The sequence below is a fragment of the Ranitomeya imitator genome, chromosome 3 (genome assembly GCF_032444005.1).
Source record: "Ranitomeya imitator isolate aRanImi1 chromosome 3, aRanImi1.pri, whole genome shotgun sequence".
NCBI lineage: Eukaryota > Metazoa > Chordata > Amphibia > Anura > Dendrobatidae > Ranitomeya > Ranitomeya imitator.
The window spans coordinates 615,498,818-615,514,270 of record NC_091284.1 but is presented as its reverse complement, the minus strand read 5'-3'; the positions used below and the strand labels follow the sequence as shown (position 1 = coordinate 615,514,270).

The window sequence follows — 15,453 nt, the reverse complement described above, 5'->3', positions numbered from 1 at the left end:
TCTCGCCCCCCTACTTCTTCTTCATCTACTACCTTAGTCACGTACTTTGCATGCGGCGCCTCCTGGGCGGTGCACCACAGGGCTTCCGCCCTACAGCTTTGCAAAGCGGCAACTTGGTCTTCCATCCACACGTTCGCCAAATTTTACAAGGTCCATACCTACGCATCGGCGGACGCCAGCCTAGGCAGAAGGATCCTGCAGGCGGCAGTGGTGAGTCCTCTGACCTGATGGAAGTCTGTTTTCCCGCCCTTGGGACTGCTTTGGGACGTCCCATGGTTCCTGTGTCCCCCAATGAGAGGCGATAAAGAAAACAGGATTTTTGGTTGCTTACCGTAAAATCTGTTTCTTGAAGCCTCCATTGGGGGACACAGCTCCCTCCCAATGTTTTCTGTTGTTATCTGTTCTATGACTGTTCTCACGTTACAGTTCTCAAGTTTGTGGTTATGGTTTTTCAACCTTGTTTCATTATCTCCTACTGCTTTCTCACTAACTGAAGAGTATAATGCCAGTCGGTGGGGTGTACACTGCAGAGGAGGAGCTAACTTTTTTATTTGCATAGTGTCAGCCTCCTAGTGGCAGCAGCATACACCCATGGTTCCTGTGTCCCCCAATGGAGGCTTCAAGAAACAGATTTTACGGTAAGCAACCAAAAATCCTGTTATCTGTTCAACCAGGCATCTCTCAGACATAGAAGGGTTGTTCTGCAGAGGGAAACATTGTTTTAGAATAATTTATCTTCTGCTATTATGTCCCTTTAACAAACAAATCATTTCAGTGTCACTGATAGATTACAGAGGATTATAGTAAAAGGTCAGAAACGAAAACATATTCAATAATTTACCCATTATCTATTCTCCGCTTCTTCAATATCTTTGCTAATTTATTCAGCTGACGGAGACTTTTGGTAATCTCATCATTCATGTTGGGAGAATCAATTCTCATCTGTGCTTCAGCATAGGTGAGGGAAGCCTGCAAGAGAGAAGAATTGTAGGAGTTTGCTTTAGTAAGACACAATCATTGCGGAGCAATAAGAGACAAAACTGCATTAGATTCATTCCTTATTGACGCCATTTAAAATATAACCTCACCCACACCACTGATTGGCTGCTTTCTGTGTACACTGTGGGGGGCGGGGTTATACAGAGCTCATGAATATGGAGGACTACATGGCAGCAAGTTTGCCAGTCCTCAAATAATAATCTCTTGCAGATAAAACCATGATTTTAATCAAAACTACAGCAAGGAGCCCAATAAATGATACATTACTGGCCTCCTGACGAAGCCCGCGACGGCGAAACGCGCGTCGAGGCTCCCTCCTGCTTCCACCACACCGGCGCTCGGACACCAGCATGTCTCAAGGTAACATCTTTACATTCTTGGTAGCATGCGTACATCTTTCCTAGGACTTGGGCTTGCTGGTGTTTAGTACATCCTTATGCTCTGTATATGTATTGAGCCTCACAGATAAATATATTTCTTCGGAGACTTATCATCACCTCTTTGGGTTATCGCTCTGGGCCTGTTACTTATTATTCGCTACTGTTATGCCCTTATGCGGAGCGATCTACGTATGATCCGTTTTGGATGCTCATTCTATTCATGAGCATATTCCGGTGTGGTGGTATAGCTAGGATGCCTGGATTTTTTGTGTTCTTTTATCAGCAGTTAACATCTATTATGCTGATGTAGTTTGTTCTGTTCTTCCCAAGCATCTGTTGTCCATGTAAATTTTTTGCATATTATGTGTGTATTTTATGCTTTAATAAATTGTTGTTGACACCTCTTATTGCTTGGTTGTGGATTTTGGGTTATATTTATAATCCTTGTCGGACTTGGTATATCCTTTTACTTCGTACCCCAAACCACTACCTGGCGTTCTCTTATAGGTTTATATATTACTGGAATCAAGGTCTCTTGTCTCTATATCATGGTGCTCTCATATTAGATGCAAAAAAACCTGGTGACAGATTCCCTTTAAAAACCAGAACAACTCAGCAAAGACATGGAGACCACATAAAGTTACAGAGAGGGGTCTCTGAATCGTGCCACATGGTGACATTTATGCACCGACGCTTTATTTACTCAATGTTTGCAGAGCTCCTAACCTCCTCTGGAATTAAACAGGAACCATCGCTTGCCATATACCGTATATACTCGAGTATAAGCCGAGAATTTCAGCCCAATTTTTTTAGGCTGAAATTGCCCCCTCTCGGCTTATACTCGAGTCATTCCCGGGGTCGGCAGGGGAGGGGGAGCGGCAGCTGTCTAATAATACTCACCTGCTCCTGGTGCGGTGTCCCTGGTTCTCCGGGCGCTGGCAGCTTCTTCCTGTAGTGAGTGGTCACATGGTACCACTCACTACAGTAATGAATATGGACCCCACTCCCATAGGGGTGGAGCTGCATATTCATTACTGTAATGAGCTGTACCATGTGACCGCTCACTACAGGAAGAAGCTGCCGGCGCCGGAGAACCAGGGACACCGCACCAGGAGCAGGTGAGTATAACGCAGTGTGCGATATTCACCTGCTCCCCGTTCCACCTCCAGCCACTACTGTGTCTTCCCCGTCCTTTGCAGTGACGCTCAGGTCAGAGGGCGCGATGACGCGATTAGTGTGCGCGCCGCCCTCTGCCTGAACAGTCAGTGCAGAGGACGGGGGAACACACAACGGCGCCCATCGGTCGAACGCGGAGCAGGTGAATATAGAAAGTGCTGGGGGCCTGACAGGTGAGTATGTCATTTTTTTTTTTGTTAATCGCAGCAACAGCATATGGGTCAAATGTCAGTATGGAGCATCTTATGGGGCCATAATCAACATTTGTGCAGCGTTACATGGGGCAAATATCTGTATGGAGCATCTTATGGGGCCATACTCAGCATTTGTGCAGCATTATATGGGGCATATTTTAATATGGAGCATCTTATGGAGCCCATCATGAACTGTATGGAGCATTATATGGGGTTCCTGATTCAATATTGATATTCAAAAACACTTAACCTACTGATGTCTCAATTAAATTTTACTTTTATTGGTATCTATTTTTATTTTTGACATTTACCGGTAGCTGCTGAGTTTTCCACCCTAGGCTTATACTCGAGTCATTAAGTTTTCCCAGTATTTTTGTGCCAAAATTAGAGGTCTCGGCTTGTACTCGAGTATATACGGTATATGGAATATTGTTACCTGGTGTAATTGTCGCTGCTCTTCTGAATCTGGCGTTTTTTTTTTGTGCTTGTGCCTTTCCATTTTTTATATGCAAGTCTAGTCTTTTTAGGCAAATGGACATAATCCTCAAGAAGATTCATAGAAGAGTTGAGGATCCTGCCCACTTGGCTAAAGAGACTAGATTTCCATAAAAGGAAGAGCTGACCATATCCCAGGAATGGAGAGGTGCAGGAACTGGAGAAAAACCTCTTAAGATTCAGGAGACCAGCAGCAGTTATACCAGTAAAATGTACATATGTATAGCAAGTCTTAGGTCCACTGTAACATCAGCTTCATACCATGGATTTCCATGGCTGAGAAGCAGGATGCAAACTTTACATCACCAAGCACAATGCCTAGCAGTGGATGGAGTGGTGTAAAACATCCCAACACTGGAATCTAGAGCGGAGGAAATGTAGTAATGACGAATCACACTTCACTATTGGCAGTCTAATAGACAAGTCTGGGTTTGGTGAATTTCAGAACATTACTAATGATGAGCGAATCTGCTTGGATAAGGCATTATCTGAGCATGCCCGTGTGCTGACCGAGTGTCTACGGCATGCTCGGAAAATATGTTGAAGTCCCAGCAGTTGCATGTCTCGCTATTAGAGAGCTGTAATGCATGCAGAGATTGCACGTCAGGCAATCCCTGAACGTGTTGCTGCTGTCTAACATGTAAAGAAGCTGCGGAGACACCATCACGTGTTTCTCGACGCAAGCAGTGAATAGCCAGGCCTTTCCCCGGGAAGGAACAACCACGGGAAGGGCAGCATCCTATGAAGGAAAGCCACCTATGCCAAGCATGGTATCCATCCACAGACAGCCGCTGGGACTCGAACATATAATTCGAGCACGCCGTAGACAGTCGGTCAGCACACGGGCATGCTCAGATAATGCCTTTTCTGAGCACGTTCGCTCATCATTAAACATTACCTATCTGACTGCTTGGTGCGACCTGTAAAGTTAGATGTATGGGGCATAATGCTACGAGGCTGCTTTGTTAGGAGTTGGCCTAAACCCCTCAGGTCCGGTGAAACTTAATGCTTTGGCACAGAAAGACATTTTGGCCAATCGTATGCTTCCAGCTTTGTGGGCACCGTTTGGAGAGGCCCTCTTCTGTTCTAGAATGACTGAGCTTCGAGCCACAAGGCGAGGTACATGAAGACATGGTTGAGCAAATTTGCTTTGGAAGAACGTGACTGGCCCACAAAGAGACCTGAACTCAGTCCTATCTAACACCTATGGGATGAGCTAGAATGGAGACGGCCAGTCAGGCCCTCATCAATGCTCCTCCGATAATGGAGCTAAACTTCCCACAGACATACTCCAAATTCTTGAAGACATCCTTCTCAGACAAGTGGAAGCCGTTTTTATGGTTGATATACATCATCCAAAATGCCTTCAAAACTATTAATTTCAACAGGATAAAGAAAAGTGAGACACAAAACTCACCTTTGAATTGATAACACTTTTGGTAAATTTTGTGTTTATGATTTCAGCATTACGGTTTAGCTCCCAAATGCAGGAAAATGCCAACCTAGGAAAAAAAGACAGCAAAGAAAATTCTGCTTATATATTTCCATAATAATAATAAAAGCAGATGTTACATAAATCCGGTTTAGGGGAACTTCCACACATACCTGTCCACATCTGATCTTAGAGAACAGAGGTTGGAGCTGAGAAGTTCTGGCACCATGTCAATCCTCTGGAAGAGAACACGAGATATTGGCACTTGCACATCTGATCAGTAACAATTAATGTAATAAAATCATCAACAACAATTAGACCGATTAGTATAATTTCTTATGACATACAATTAAATAATAATTTGATTTGTTAAAAGTGAACTGGATACATGGGCTACTAATAGCGCAAAGCAAGCCCATTAAACAGTTAAAAATCTGAAATTCCCTTAACCCCTCAGTGACCAGCGGTAAGTGTTCTTATTGACCCGAGTTACAGGATACTAGAATCCCCCGATGGATGAAAATGCGGCTGCCGTCCATTATCGATGACATCATGCTGTATCAGCCACTATCGATGCTGGCAATTACAAGGGAGTAGAAGATCTTGTGCTTGGCGCACAACACTGAGGGTCTGTCCTCCAGACTCAGACTTCTCCAGCAGTTCCTCTATAACATTAGACCTAGAAAACCGCTATCGCCATGTCTTACTAATGAACCATACAATGATATAGCCTCATTAGCATACACACGCAGAAAGGGATTTCTCAGTGCTGGAGAAACACTTCGGGGCCACCAAGGTATGGAATAACGGGGCTTAAATGGCCATTTATTCAGTTTGTGAAGTGTAGACTACATGACAGGTTCACAATAACATGTAAAGAGTAAACATTGTTTTCATATTGCTCTCATACATCAATAGTACACATGAAAGTAAGACACAATGTAATAATCTTAGGCTACGTTCACATTAGCGTTCCGCTAATGTGCGTCGCTGTTGCGTCGGCGACGCGCCCCTATGTTTAACATAGGGGACGCGTGCGTTTTTTGGGTGGCGTTTTTCGACACGTGCGTCGTTTCCGACGCTAGCGTCGGACGCAAGAAAATGCAACAAGTTGCATTTTTCGTGCGTCCGATTTTCGTCAAAAAACGACGCACGCGTCGCAAAACGCAGCGTTTTTGCGCGCGTTTTTTGTGCGTCGTGCGTTGCGTCGCCGACGCACCGGCGCGCAACGCTAATGTGAACGTAGCCTTATAAGATCCATCTGCTTGTTTTTCCTCCTGAACTGATATTTTATTCTCAATTCACAGGTCTATGGAGAACTGACCCTGTTCTTTCAGCAGAATATCTGTGTCTGCCGCCGTCTCCTCCTTCCTTCTCACCATAGAATTATAAAAGCACCAGCTGTCATCCTCAGAAAGGGAAAATCTGCCTTCACTGCATACAGATTTTACCTGTGATTTTAGAGTGGAAAACCAATCCAAGAGGAGAAAGAAGCAGATTGATGATATCTATTACAAAGAGTCTCATTTTCATGTGTATTATTGATGAAATAAAAATTAAAGCGACGGATACTTTTTAATGTTTGCCAGAATCAGATTTCATCATCGAGTACACTTATCCCAGTGCATTATATTATCACACTTACGATCACTTGTTTTGTAGTAATTTACATTGCCGTCAAAAATACTTCCATAACACAGTCTCTGATTTTCAACTTGAACTAAGTGACATTTTGCTATGTGATCACTGTAATCAAGCGTCAGTGAATCTAAGTTACCTTTTCACAAAGGTACACAGTGGTTCCTCTATTTGCGGCTTCCTGGTCCAGGGCATTTCCAGGTCTTATAAAATGGCTTACATCTGCAATATGGACTCCAACCTGTATACAATGACAATATAGAAATCATGGTATTCAGCCAAATAAATGTGTGTGCAGCATAGAAACTGACAAAAAAATAACTAAAACCTGTTCTTTCAAATTTCAGAAAGTTTCAGTTTTAATCTTAAACGTAAAGGGTTTTTCCACTTTCAGCCCAGTTGATCCCAAATGCCTGTACTGTTAGAGCTGCTGAGCTCAGCGATTGGCTGCAGTGGTGATGTGTGCCGTCAATGCGACGTCAGCACTGCAGCCAAACACAGAGACTAAAGCAGCAACAGTAAAAGTTCCATCCGGATGTCTTATTTTACACACTTACAAGCGTTTGGGGCCCAGTTTGCTGAAAGTGGAAAAATTCTTTATTAAAGGGACACTGTCACCTGAATTTGGAGGGAACAATCTTCAGCCATGGAGGCGGGGTTTTTGTGTTTTTGAGTCACCCTTTCCTTATCCGCTGGCTGCATGCTGGCTGCAATATTGGATTGAAGTTCATTCTCTGTCCTCCGTAGTACATGCCTGCACAAGGCAATCTTACCTTGCGCAGGCGTGTACTATGGAGGACAGAGAATGAACTTCAATCCAATATTGCAGCCAGCGGGTAAGGAAAGGGTGGATCAAACACCCGAAAACCCCGCCTCCATGGCTGAAGATTGTTCCCTCCAAATTCAGGTGACAGAGTCCCTTTAAGTCTTCAAGCCAAAATAAGAAATACTATGACAGTTACAGATTTGAAGAGCTATGAAAATCTCATCATAAGTCGTTACATTACTAGGACATGCCATCACTTGACAGATTTCAGCCCCACAAACTTTCACCAATCCTAAGAATAATGGGTCGCAGCATTGCTTCAGGGCTGTGTCCCCATCATGGTTTCCACCTTACACTGGATATTCCTAGGTTTGGCTTACACTTGTAGTAACATTGTTTCTGCTGCTTAAAAAGGGAAATTAAGACAAATCTGCTGTGGGTAGGAAACCATGTTAAAAGCCAGACCCTTCACAATAAGTATTATGGGCTGATTCAGTTTAGCCTGGAAGGATCATCTAAGGACCTTCAGGTGAGGCGGGTTGTACATTAGTTAGGTCTTCCATCTTCAATCGGCAGATAATGTTAGGGCTACCATATCAGACAGGACAGAAGCCACTAATTTCACAATAAAAAGTCACCCACCTCAAGGTTGCCATTTTCAAGTTCTCGACAATGCAACGCATCGTCAATGTCAGTACAACCAGGAGGATCCACACTGCACACATAGAGATACCTCAGGTCTATTCTGTTCCTCATGTCCTGAAGGTGGAAATAAAGAACTCTGATCAATCTCTGAAAAGTCTGATAAACAGTGATAAGGAATACAGGAAATGAAAGAATATCATAGAAGTATAGGTTTAGAGAGGAACGATGGAGCATTTCTCACCTCGGGAGTTATGGCCCATGGCATTTTAGGAAGAAAGCTTAGAACAGCCTGGGAGAACGGCTGATGAGGAACATCATGTTCTAGAAGCAAGACTTCCGTTTCAGTCTCCTTATCACCAGCTGCGCCCAAGTTCTTCACAAAGTGACCCTAATGTAACGAAAACTGAATGTAAGAGTTTCCCGGGATTTCAAATAAAACAAAAAACAGGATTTTTGGTTGCTTACCGTAAAATCTGTTTCTCGGAGCCTTCATTGGGGGACACAGGAACCATGGGTGTATGCTGCTGCCACTAGGAGGCTGACACTATGCAAATAAAAAAGTTAGCTCCTCCTCTGCAGTGTACACCCTACCGACAGGAAGTAGGATATTCAGTTAGTGAGAAAGCAGTAGGAGAAGCAACATGTAAAAGAGAAAGAATAATATAATAATAATAAACTTTATATAGCGCCAACAAATTCCACGGCGCTCCATAGATTAACAGTTTCAAACACTCAGAGTGTTCAAAGAACTCAAACGTATACAGTAAACAGAGCTGTTAACTTGGGAGGGTGCTGTGTCCCCTAATGAAGGCTCCGAGAAACAGATTTTACGGTAAGCAACCAAAAATCCTGTTTTCTCTATCGCCTTTCATTGGGGGACACAGGAACCATGGGACGTCCCAAAGCAGTCCCTGGGGTGGGAAAAACAGACTTCCATCAGGTCCGAGGACTCACCACTGCTGCCTGCAGGATCCTCTGCCCAGGCTGGAGTCCGCCGTAGTTCGGCGAAACGTGTGGATGGAAGACCAGGTTGCCGCTTTGCAAAGCCGTCGGCAAAAGCCCCGTGACGTACCGCACTGGAAGCGCCGACTGCCCGGGTAGAGTGAGCTTTATCTCAGGAGGAGGCACTCTTGTTCTTGACCCGGTAAGCTTCGAAAGTTGCCGTTCTGATAGAGTGAGCAATAGTCGCCTTGGAAACCGGCAGGCCTCTACGCACGCCATCAGGGATGGCGAAAAGAGAATCCATCTTTCGGAAAGCGGCTGTGCTAGCCAGGGAGATCCTCACTGCCCTGACGAGGCCCAGCCTGTTCAACGATCACTCCAGAGGATGAGTCGGAGCTGGACAAAGGAAAGGTAGAACGATGTCCTCGTTGAGGTGGAAAGATGAAAACCACCCCAAGAAAAGAAGGAAGGAAGGAAAGAAGGCGGAGGCCTGTTACCACCCTGTCCTGGTGGAGAATCAAGAAAGGAGGTCGGCAAGAAATGGCCGCCACCTCGAAAACACGGCGGATCGAAGAGATGCACCTGAGAAAGGCCACCTTCCGAGATAGAACTGACAGGGAAAACTCCCTGAGAGGCTCAAAGGGGGAACCCCTAAGAACAACCAACACAACCTTTAAATCCCATGAATCCACAGAGGCCCTGTACGGAGGGACAGTGTGGGCTACTCCTTGAAGGAAGGTCGTAACCTGTGGCTGAGAAGATAACGCCTTCTTAAAAGGGAAGAAGAGCGCAGAAACCTGGCCCTTTAGGGAACTGAGAGCGAAGCCCGAATCCAGTCCTGCCTGAGGGAAAACCAAATGGAAGGCAGGGAAAAAGGACATAGGAGAAAAGCGGTTGGACTCGCATCAACGAAAGTATGCCCTCCAGGTAGGATAGTAAATCCTGCAAGAAGACGAAGGCTTCCCAGCCTGAATTATAGAGTGGCTCATCTGGGCCGAAAGGCCGGACGCTCTTAGAGCTGTGGAGTCCACAGCCACACCGTTAAACTGAGCGACCGATAATTCGGGTGGCAGATCGGACCCTGAGACAGCATATCGGGTCCGTTTGGAAGGCACCAGGGGTGTCCGCGAGAAGATTGACGATGTCTGCAGACCAAGACCTCCTGTGCCAATCCAGAACGATCAGAATGACCGGCACCCATCCCGCCTTGATCTTTTTCGACAGCTTGGAAAAGCAAGGGAAGGCGTGGGAACCGATAGGGGAGCACGAACTGCGACCAAGGAATGGCCAGAGTGACAACACCACTGTGAGAGGATCACGGGACCCTGGGCCGACCCGAGGGGCCTTCCTGTTCAATCAGGACGCCATGAGGTCCACCTCTGGAGTCCCCCATTGAAGGGCAATCCGATAGGAAACCTCCTGAAGAACCCTTCCCCCGCCGCGAGGCCCTCGCGGCCGAGGAAGTCGGCGGCCTAAAAGTCCATGCCGGGGACATGCACTGCGGAGCTCACCAGGACCGTTGCCTCTGTCCAAAGGAGGATCCTGGAATCTCGGCCGAGGCCAGGGAACGCCGAGTCCACCCCTGGTGGTAGACATATGCCATTGCTGTGTCATTGTCTGTCTGGATTCGAATTGGCAGGCTGCTGAGAATCCTTACCCAGTGAAGGAAAGACAGAAAGATGATCCGGAACTCGAGGATATTGATCGGCCAAGAGGACTCCTGCGCCGACCAACAACCCTGAAAGAACAGGAAACAAAGCCCCGCGCCTCCGCCGAGCGGCCTGGCGTCCGTCGTCACCACCTGCCAGGGAACTGGAAGGAAGGCTGTGAAGGATCTACTCTGGGATAAGAGAAGTGACCTCGGCCACCAGTCGAGGAACAGTTTGACCCGGGAGAAAGCCGGATCGGACGATGCAGAGAAAAGACAGACCTGTCCCCTGTGATAGAATAGCCTGCCGAAGAAGTCTTGAATGAAACGGGCGAAGGGAAAATTGCTTCCGATGTTGCAACCAACCTCCTTAGGGCCTTCAAGGCCCGTCGGAAAGGAGGGGAGCCGAAAACCCTGGAGCAAGCGAACTTCCTGACAAAGGAGGGATATCCTGTCTTCGGGAAGGAAGACTCTGGTCCGACAAGTATCGGAGAACATGCCCGGAGATACGTACGAGGTGCTGAACAAGATGGAACTTCTTCCTGTTGACGAGCCACCCGCAACGGCTAGAATGTTGGGAAAGATGGATAGACTTTCGGGAGCCTGAAACCGAAATTCCTGAGCCTCCATGGAAGCGATTACTGAACGAGGGAATATCATCCTTAAGTGTCTCCGACGAAACTTCCTGTTCAGCAGATTGAGATCCGGACTGGGACGAACCTTGTCGTCCTCTGTCAGTACAAAAGGATTCGAAGAGAAGCCTGTGAACCGTTGAACCGTTCCAGTTCTGGGACGGGAACGATTACCCCGGATTTAAGGAGGGAAACAATGGCAGTAAAGAAACCCGGGACTAGAGCGGGGTCTCCTGGAGGTTGGGATTTGAAGAAAACGATCCCAGGACCGTGAAATGAAGATTTTGTCTCTAGAGGGAACAAGTGCCCTGGCCCATGCGTCCTCTACTGAGGAGACCCAGACGTCCCTGAGGAACAGGAGATGGTTGCCCAGCCTGAGAAACGGGCTGGGGTCTAGTCGTGGGTCATGCCTAGGTGGAACTTCCAGTCCTGGACCTGGATAATCCGCCTTAGGAGTAGCGGGCACGCCAGGAAAGAGTGAGACGAAGAATACCTTCTTCTCTTAACGTGCCTGTGGCCTCTGCTGTTGCGAAGAGGAATCTGATGCCGCGAAACTACGAAAAAGGTCGAAAAGACCGAAGTAGCCGCCTAAGGGAAAGTGGGCGAGGTCTGGAGAAGGGGACTGGTGCCGCCAGTGGCGTCCTTAATAATTTGGTCCAGTTTGGAACCGAAAGGACGTGAACCCTGAAAAGACAGGCTCGTAAGGGACTTCTTTGATGACTCTTGAGCCAAACAGTGCGACGGCTGGCAACAACCTCACTGGGCGCCTGTGCGGCAGAAGACGCGACGTCCAGGGAACCAATTATTCCCCTGCGTGAGTAATCTGGGTGGCAAGTTCCGCCAGCCGGCCTGATGGAGCTCCAGCTTGAATGCCCCAACGGAGTTGTTTAGCCCCTCAGATACAGACTTTGAAACCCAAGTGGAAGCCAAAGTCGGGCATTGGGATGATGCGGCAAGTTTCGAAAGCCGACTTCACGAAGGATTCCATGATCCAATCGATGGAATCTTTCAGAGCCGCCCCACCGGACAGCATAAGGACTGTGTTGGTGGCAAGTCTAGCAGCCGACGGATCCACAGGGGGAGAGGTCGTTCTCTAACGCCTCTCAATCCGGTTGGCAATGAGATCCGGAGGAAAGAGATTATGAGACTCCAAGACGCTTGTCTCATTGAGAACGTCTGGTCGAATTCGCTCTTTCTCTGGCCAGAAGCTCCTCGAATTCAGGATGAGGAGCCAATACCTTGGGAGGTAGTTTAGACCGTCTAAACGAAACCGCCTGATCTGCGGGTTTCGTAGAGGAATCTTTGATGCCACAGGTCTGATTGGTCGCTCCAATGAGGCTTTGAACCATATCCCTCATGTTAGCGATTTGGTTCGAACCCGGCCCCAAATTATCCTCCGAAGGCGCATCAGAGAAAACCTCGCCTGACTCCGGGGGGAAAGGCCAGGGGGAAGTCGACCACAGAGAAGGACCGTGGGGCGAAGTGGACCGAGAAGAGAACTCAGACCAGCGTTCCTGTCTGGATCTTTCGCGGCCTGTATTAGAAGTCTCGGACGGAGCTTCTTGCGACCCGCTGGCTACTACGGAAGTCTGCAGGGGCAACCGATCTAGCACGGACACAAGGGTCTGGGACACCCGTGTGAGATCCGCTACTGATAGAGTGGCGGGGGGGGAGGGGGGTCCTGGGCGGTGAGCATAATGTGGATGGAAAAATTCAGAAGGGAAGAGTATCAGTCTGCGGTGCAGAGCTACTCACGGCAGACGCTGCGGTGGGCATAAGGCGAACACGCAAAGTGTTAGACTAAGGCAGAAGAGGGAGAACAAAAGCGATTTCCCTTAAGATTAGACATGGCGATGAAGAAGCCAGAAGGTTAGTACTCACGACAGGTGATGGATGGAAAGCTGCACCTCATGATGTGGATGGTCCTTAACGCAGGGGTGCAGGCAGACAGAGCAGACTTCTGGGACCCGCTTCTGTCCAGGACCGGCTGCAATGCTGAGCCGCAAGGGATGAGGACGCCAGGCTATGCGCTTTGAGGAGCCAGCGCAAAGCGGTCCTGGTGCCGAAAAACCACTTCAGGGGCGCAGGAGAAAGTGGGCGGGGCTAACCGCCTGGTGGGCGGAGCTCACCGACTTGAACCAGTCGGGCGGGAGAAAAGCCCGCCTGATGTAAGGAGGAAGTGGCGGAGTCGCGGCCGGAAGTAGGCCCCGGGGGAAGCCGGGGCCTAAATTAGAGGCCGGCGTCCACCTGTGCAAGACCGCGGCGCCGCGGGTATGAAGCGGCGGGGCAGCCTGGGACAAAGGCATCGCGGCCGCAGAGAGCGGCCGGAGAAGCGTGGCTGCAGGGGCCCGAAGCGGCGAGGCGGCCTGCAAATGCCGCCGCGCTGGCAAAGATGGCAGGGGAGCCGCCACGCTGGCACAGATGGCGCTAAGGGCGGCCGGAATCGTACGGTCGCAGGGGGCCAGAAGCGGCGCGGCGGCCTGCAAACGCCGCCGCGCTGGCACAGATGGCAGGGGAGCCGCCGCGCTGGCACAGATGGCGCTAAGGGCGGCCGGAATCGTACGGTCGCAGGGGCCAGAACAGGAGGCAGAACGGCCGCAGCTATGGAAGCGGCGCGGCAGACAGAAAAACACGGCCGCCGTGCGGTAAAGGGATCTCGGCCCGTGCGCGCGGATAAAACGGCCCCTGCAACTGCGTGCCGCTGCCCGTGCAAACGGGCGACGACCAGTGGGATCCCCCCTTAGAAGATCTGTATGGGGTGGGATGGGAATGGGGAAAATACTCACCTTAAATATCCCACGTCGTTACTAACCTGAAGAGGAATGAGACGTCCAGGGAGCTGATGGACGTCCTCGTCTCCGCAACCGACAGGCTCTGGTGGGCGAGTGGGTGGGGGACGGAGCCAGGACCGGACTTCTGAGCACGCTTGTGTGCTAGGATCTTGGTCCTGGTGAGGGATCTACGAGGATACAGGGTGGCAGTACACGCCGTACTCATAGTCCGCACTGTGGGACTACAGGTGTGACTGTTCACCCTGTATCCCTCCGGAAAAACCTGAAAAGAAACGACGCACATTGAGGTAGATAAGGGTCTAATGAAAGACCCGTGTCCACCTCCTACTGACACTAAGCTAAACTGAATATCCTACTTCCTGTCGGTAGGGTGTACACTGCAGAGGAGGAGCTAACTTTTTTATTTGCATAGTGTCAGCCTCCTAGTGGCAGCAGCATACACCCATGGTTCCTGTGTCCCCCAATGAAAGGCGATAGAGAAATTAGCTATTTAATTCCCCACAGCCATCGGTCTTTCAATGCTTCTTTCAGAAATGATGTGCTGCGATATACCATAAAATACCGCAGCTAAAATGCTAGCATGTGATCGACAAGTTACTGATTGGCTGCAGTGGTCCTATGGATTAATGGGACATCATTGCTGCAGAAGTGAACACATACTCGTGGGACCACCTGAAGCATCGATGATGGTGCTGTGAAGGATTAAACAGGTAAGGTTTTGGTTTTTTTCTTTTAATTATCAGAAAAAACCCTTTGGGTATTTCACATAATATAGTGAAAAAAATACAAGACTTGGATTTTGTTAAATTTTCGTCAATTTTGAAAACAGCTCAGCTTCTAGTGCTATCTATAAAGAATCAGTTTCTTGAGATCTATTAAGAGATCTATTATATACATATATCACATATCGATCACTTACATACGCAGCTGTCCAATTATTCTAGGATACTATGTATGGCACCACTTACATTAGGATATCTGGAATTTTTGGGCCATCCGTCAATTGCAACTATGATTCTCTGCCCTTCCAAAGTGGAGGATTGTCTGGTCTCTATACGTATGCGTGGAATCCGCCGGTCAGCTGGTGTGAACAAATGCCGTGTAGACTGAAAGAGTTAACAGTACAAATCATAAAATAGAGAAAGCGGAAAATGAGAAGAATCACACGGTCGTCAGGCACCTACCTGCTTAATATGAGACTTGGCCAGCATGCCGCAGTACGGCCTCCAGTTTCTCTTTATGATCCCCACAACTCTTCCTGAAGGTTTTACAGATTTATTTGCAGAAGCTTGCAGCTGGAACAAAACCCTGGAGTCAGGACACTGAACGCTTTCCAAATACCCAATAATTACCATTCTAGACTGGGCTAATAGTGAATGTATACCATCTTCTCCTTTTCCTCGACGGAGTCAATATCATCGCTTTCCCCTTCATCCTGTAAGACCACCGATGATGGAGCCACCCAATTATCTTTCTGCAACAGCTCCACAGCGACAACATCCTCATGCATGGCTCGGTTAATGTGCCGCAATCCTTGCAGGAGAATCTGAGAACGTTTAGAAACATGAATTGTGCATCAAACCCAACAATAAAGTACAATCAGGGCATTTGTTTAATGTCATTGTGAAGTCTGAGAAAAACACTACTGATGAAAGTCTTCCCTGTAAACTGTATAGGACAACCAACACTGAAGATACAACTTTGGGGGAAACAA

The 15,453-nt window shown here is 48.1% G+C and overlaps 1 protein-coding gene across 4 annotated transcripts in view; it reads right to left on the bottom strand.

The window, feature by feature from the left end:
* The window catches only part of DIS3 (DIS3 homolog, exosome endoribonuclease and 3'-5' exoribonuclease), a 37,446-nt gene that overhangs the window by 15,337 nt on the left and 6,656 nt on the right, over positions 1–15,453 (bottom strand). For all 4 annotated transcript variants that reach the window (XM_069758137.1, XM_069758139.1, XM_069758138.1 and 1 more), the window contains 9 exons: positions 15,124–15,285; positions 14,924–15,034; positions 14,708–14,845; positions 7,967–8,113; positions 7,723–7,839; positions 6,454–6,555; positions 4,850–4,914; positions 4,662–4,746; positions 842–969 (listed from right to left, as the gene is read on the bottom strand). In XM_069758137.1, the coding sequence (XP_069614238.1) occupies positions 842–969; positions 4,662–4,746; positions 4,850–4,914; positions 6,454–6,555; positions 7,723–7,839; positions 7,967–8,113; positions 14,708–14,845; positions 14,924–15,034; positions 15,124–15,285 (1,055 nt within the window). The remainder of the gene's footprint in view (positions 1–841; positions 970–4,661; positions 4,747–4,849; positions 4,915–6,453; positions 6,556–7,722; positions 7,840–7,966; positions 8,114–14,707; positions 14,846–14,923; positions 15,035–15,123; positions 15,286–15,453) is intronic.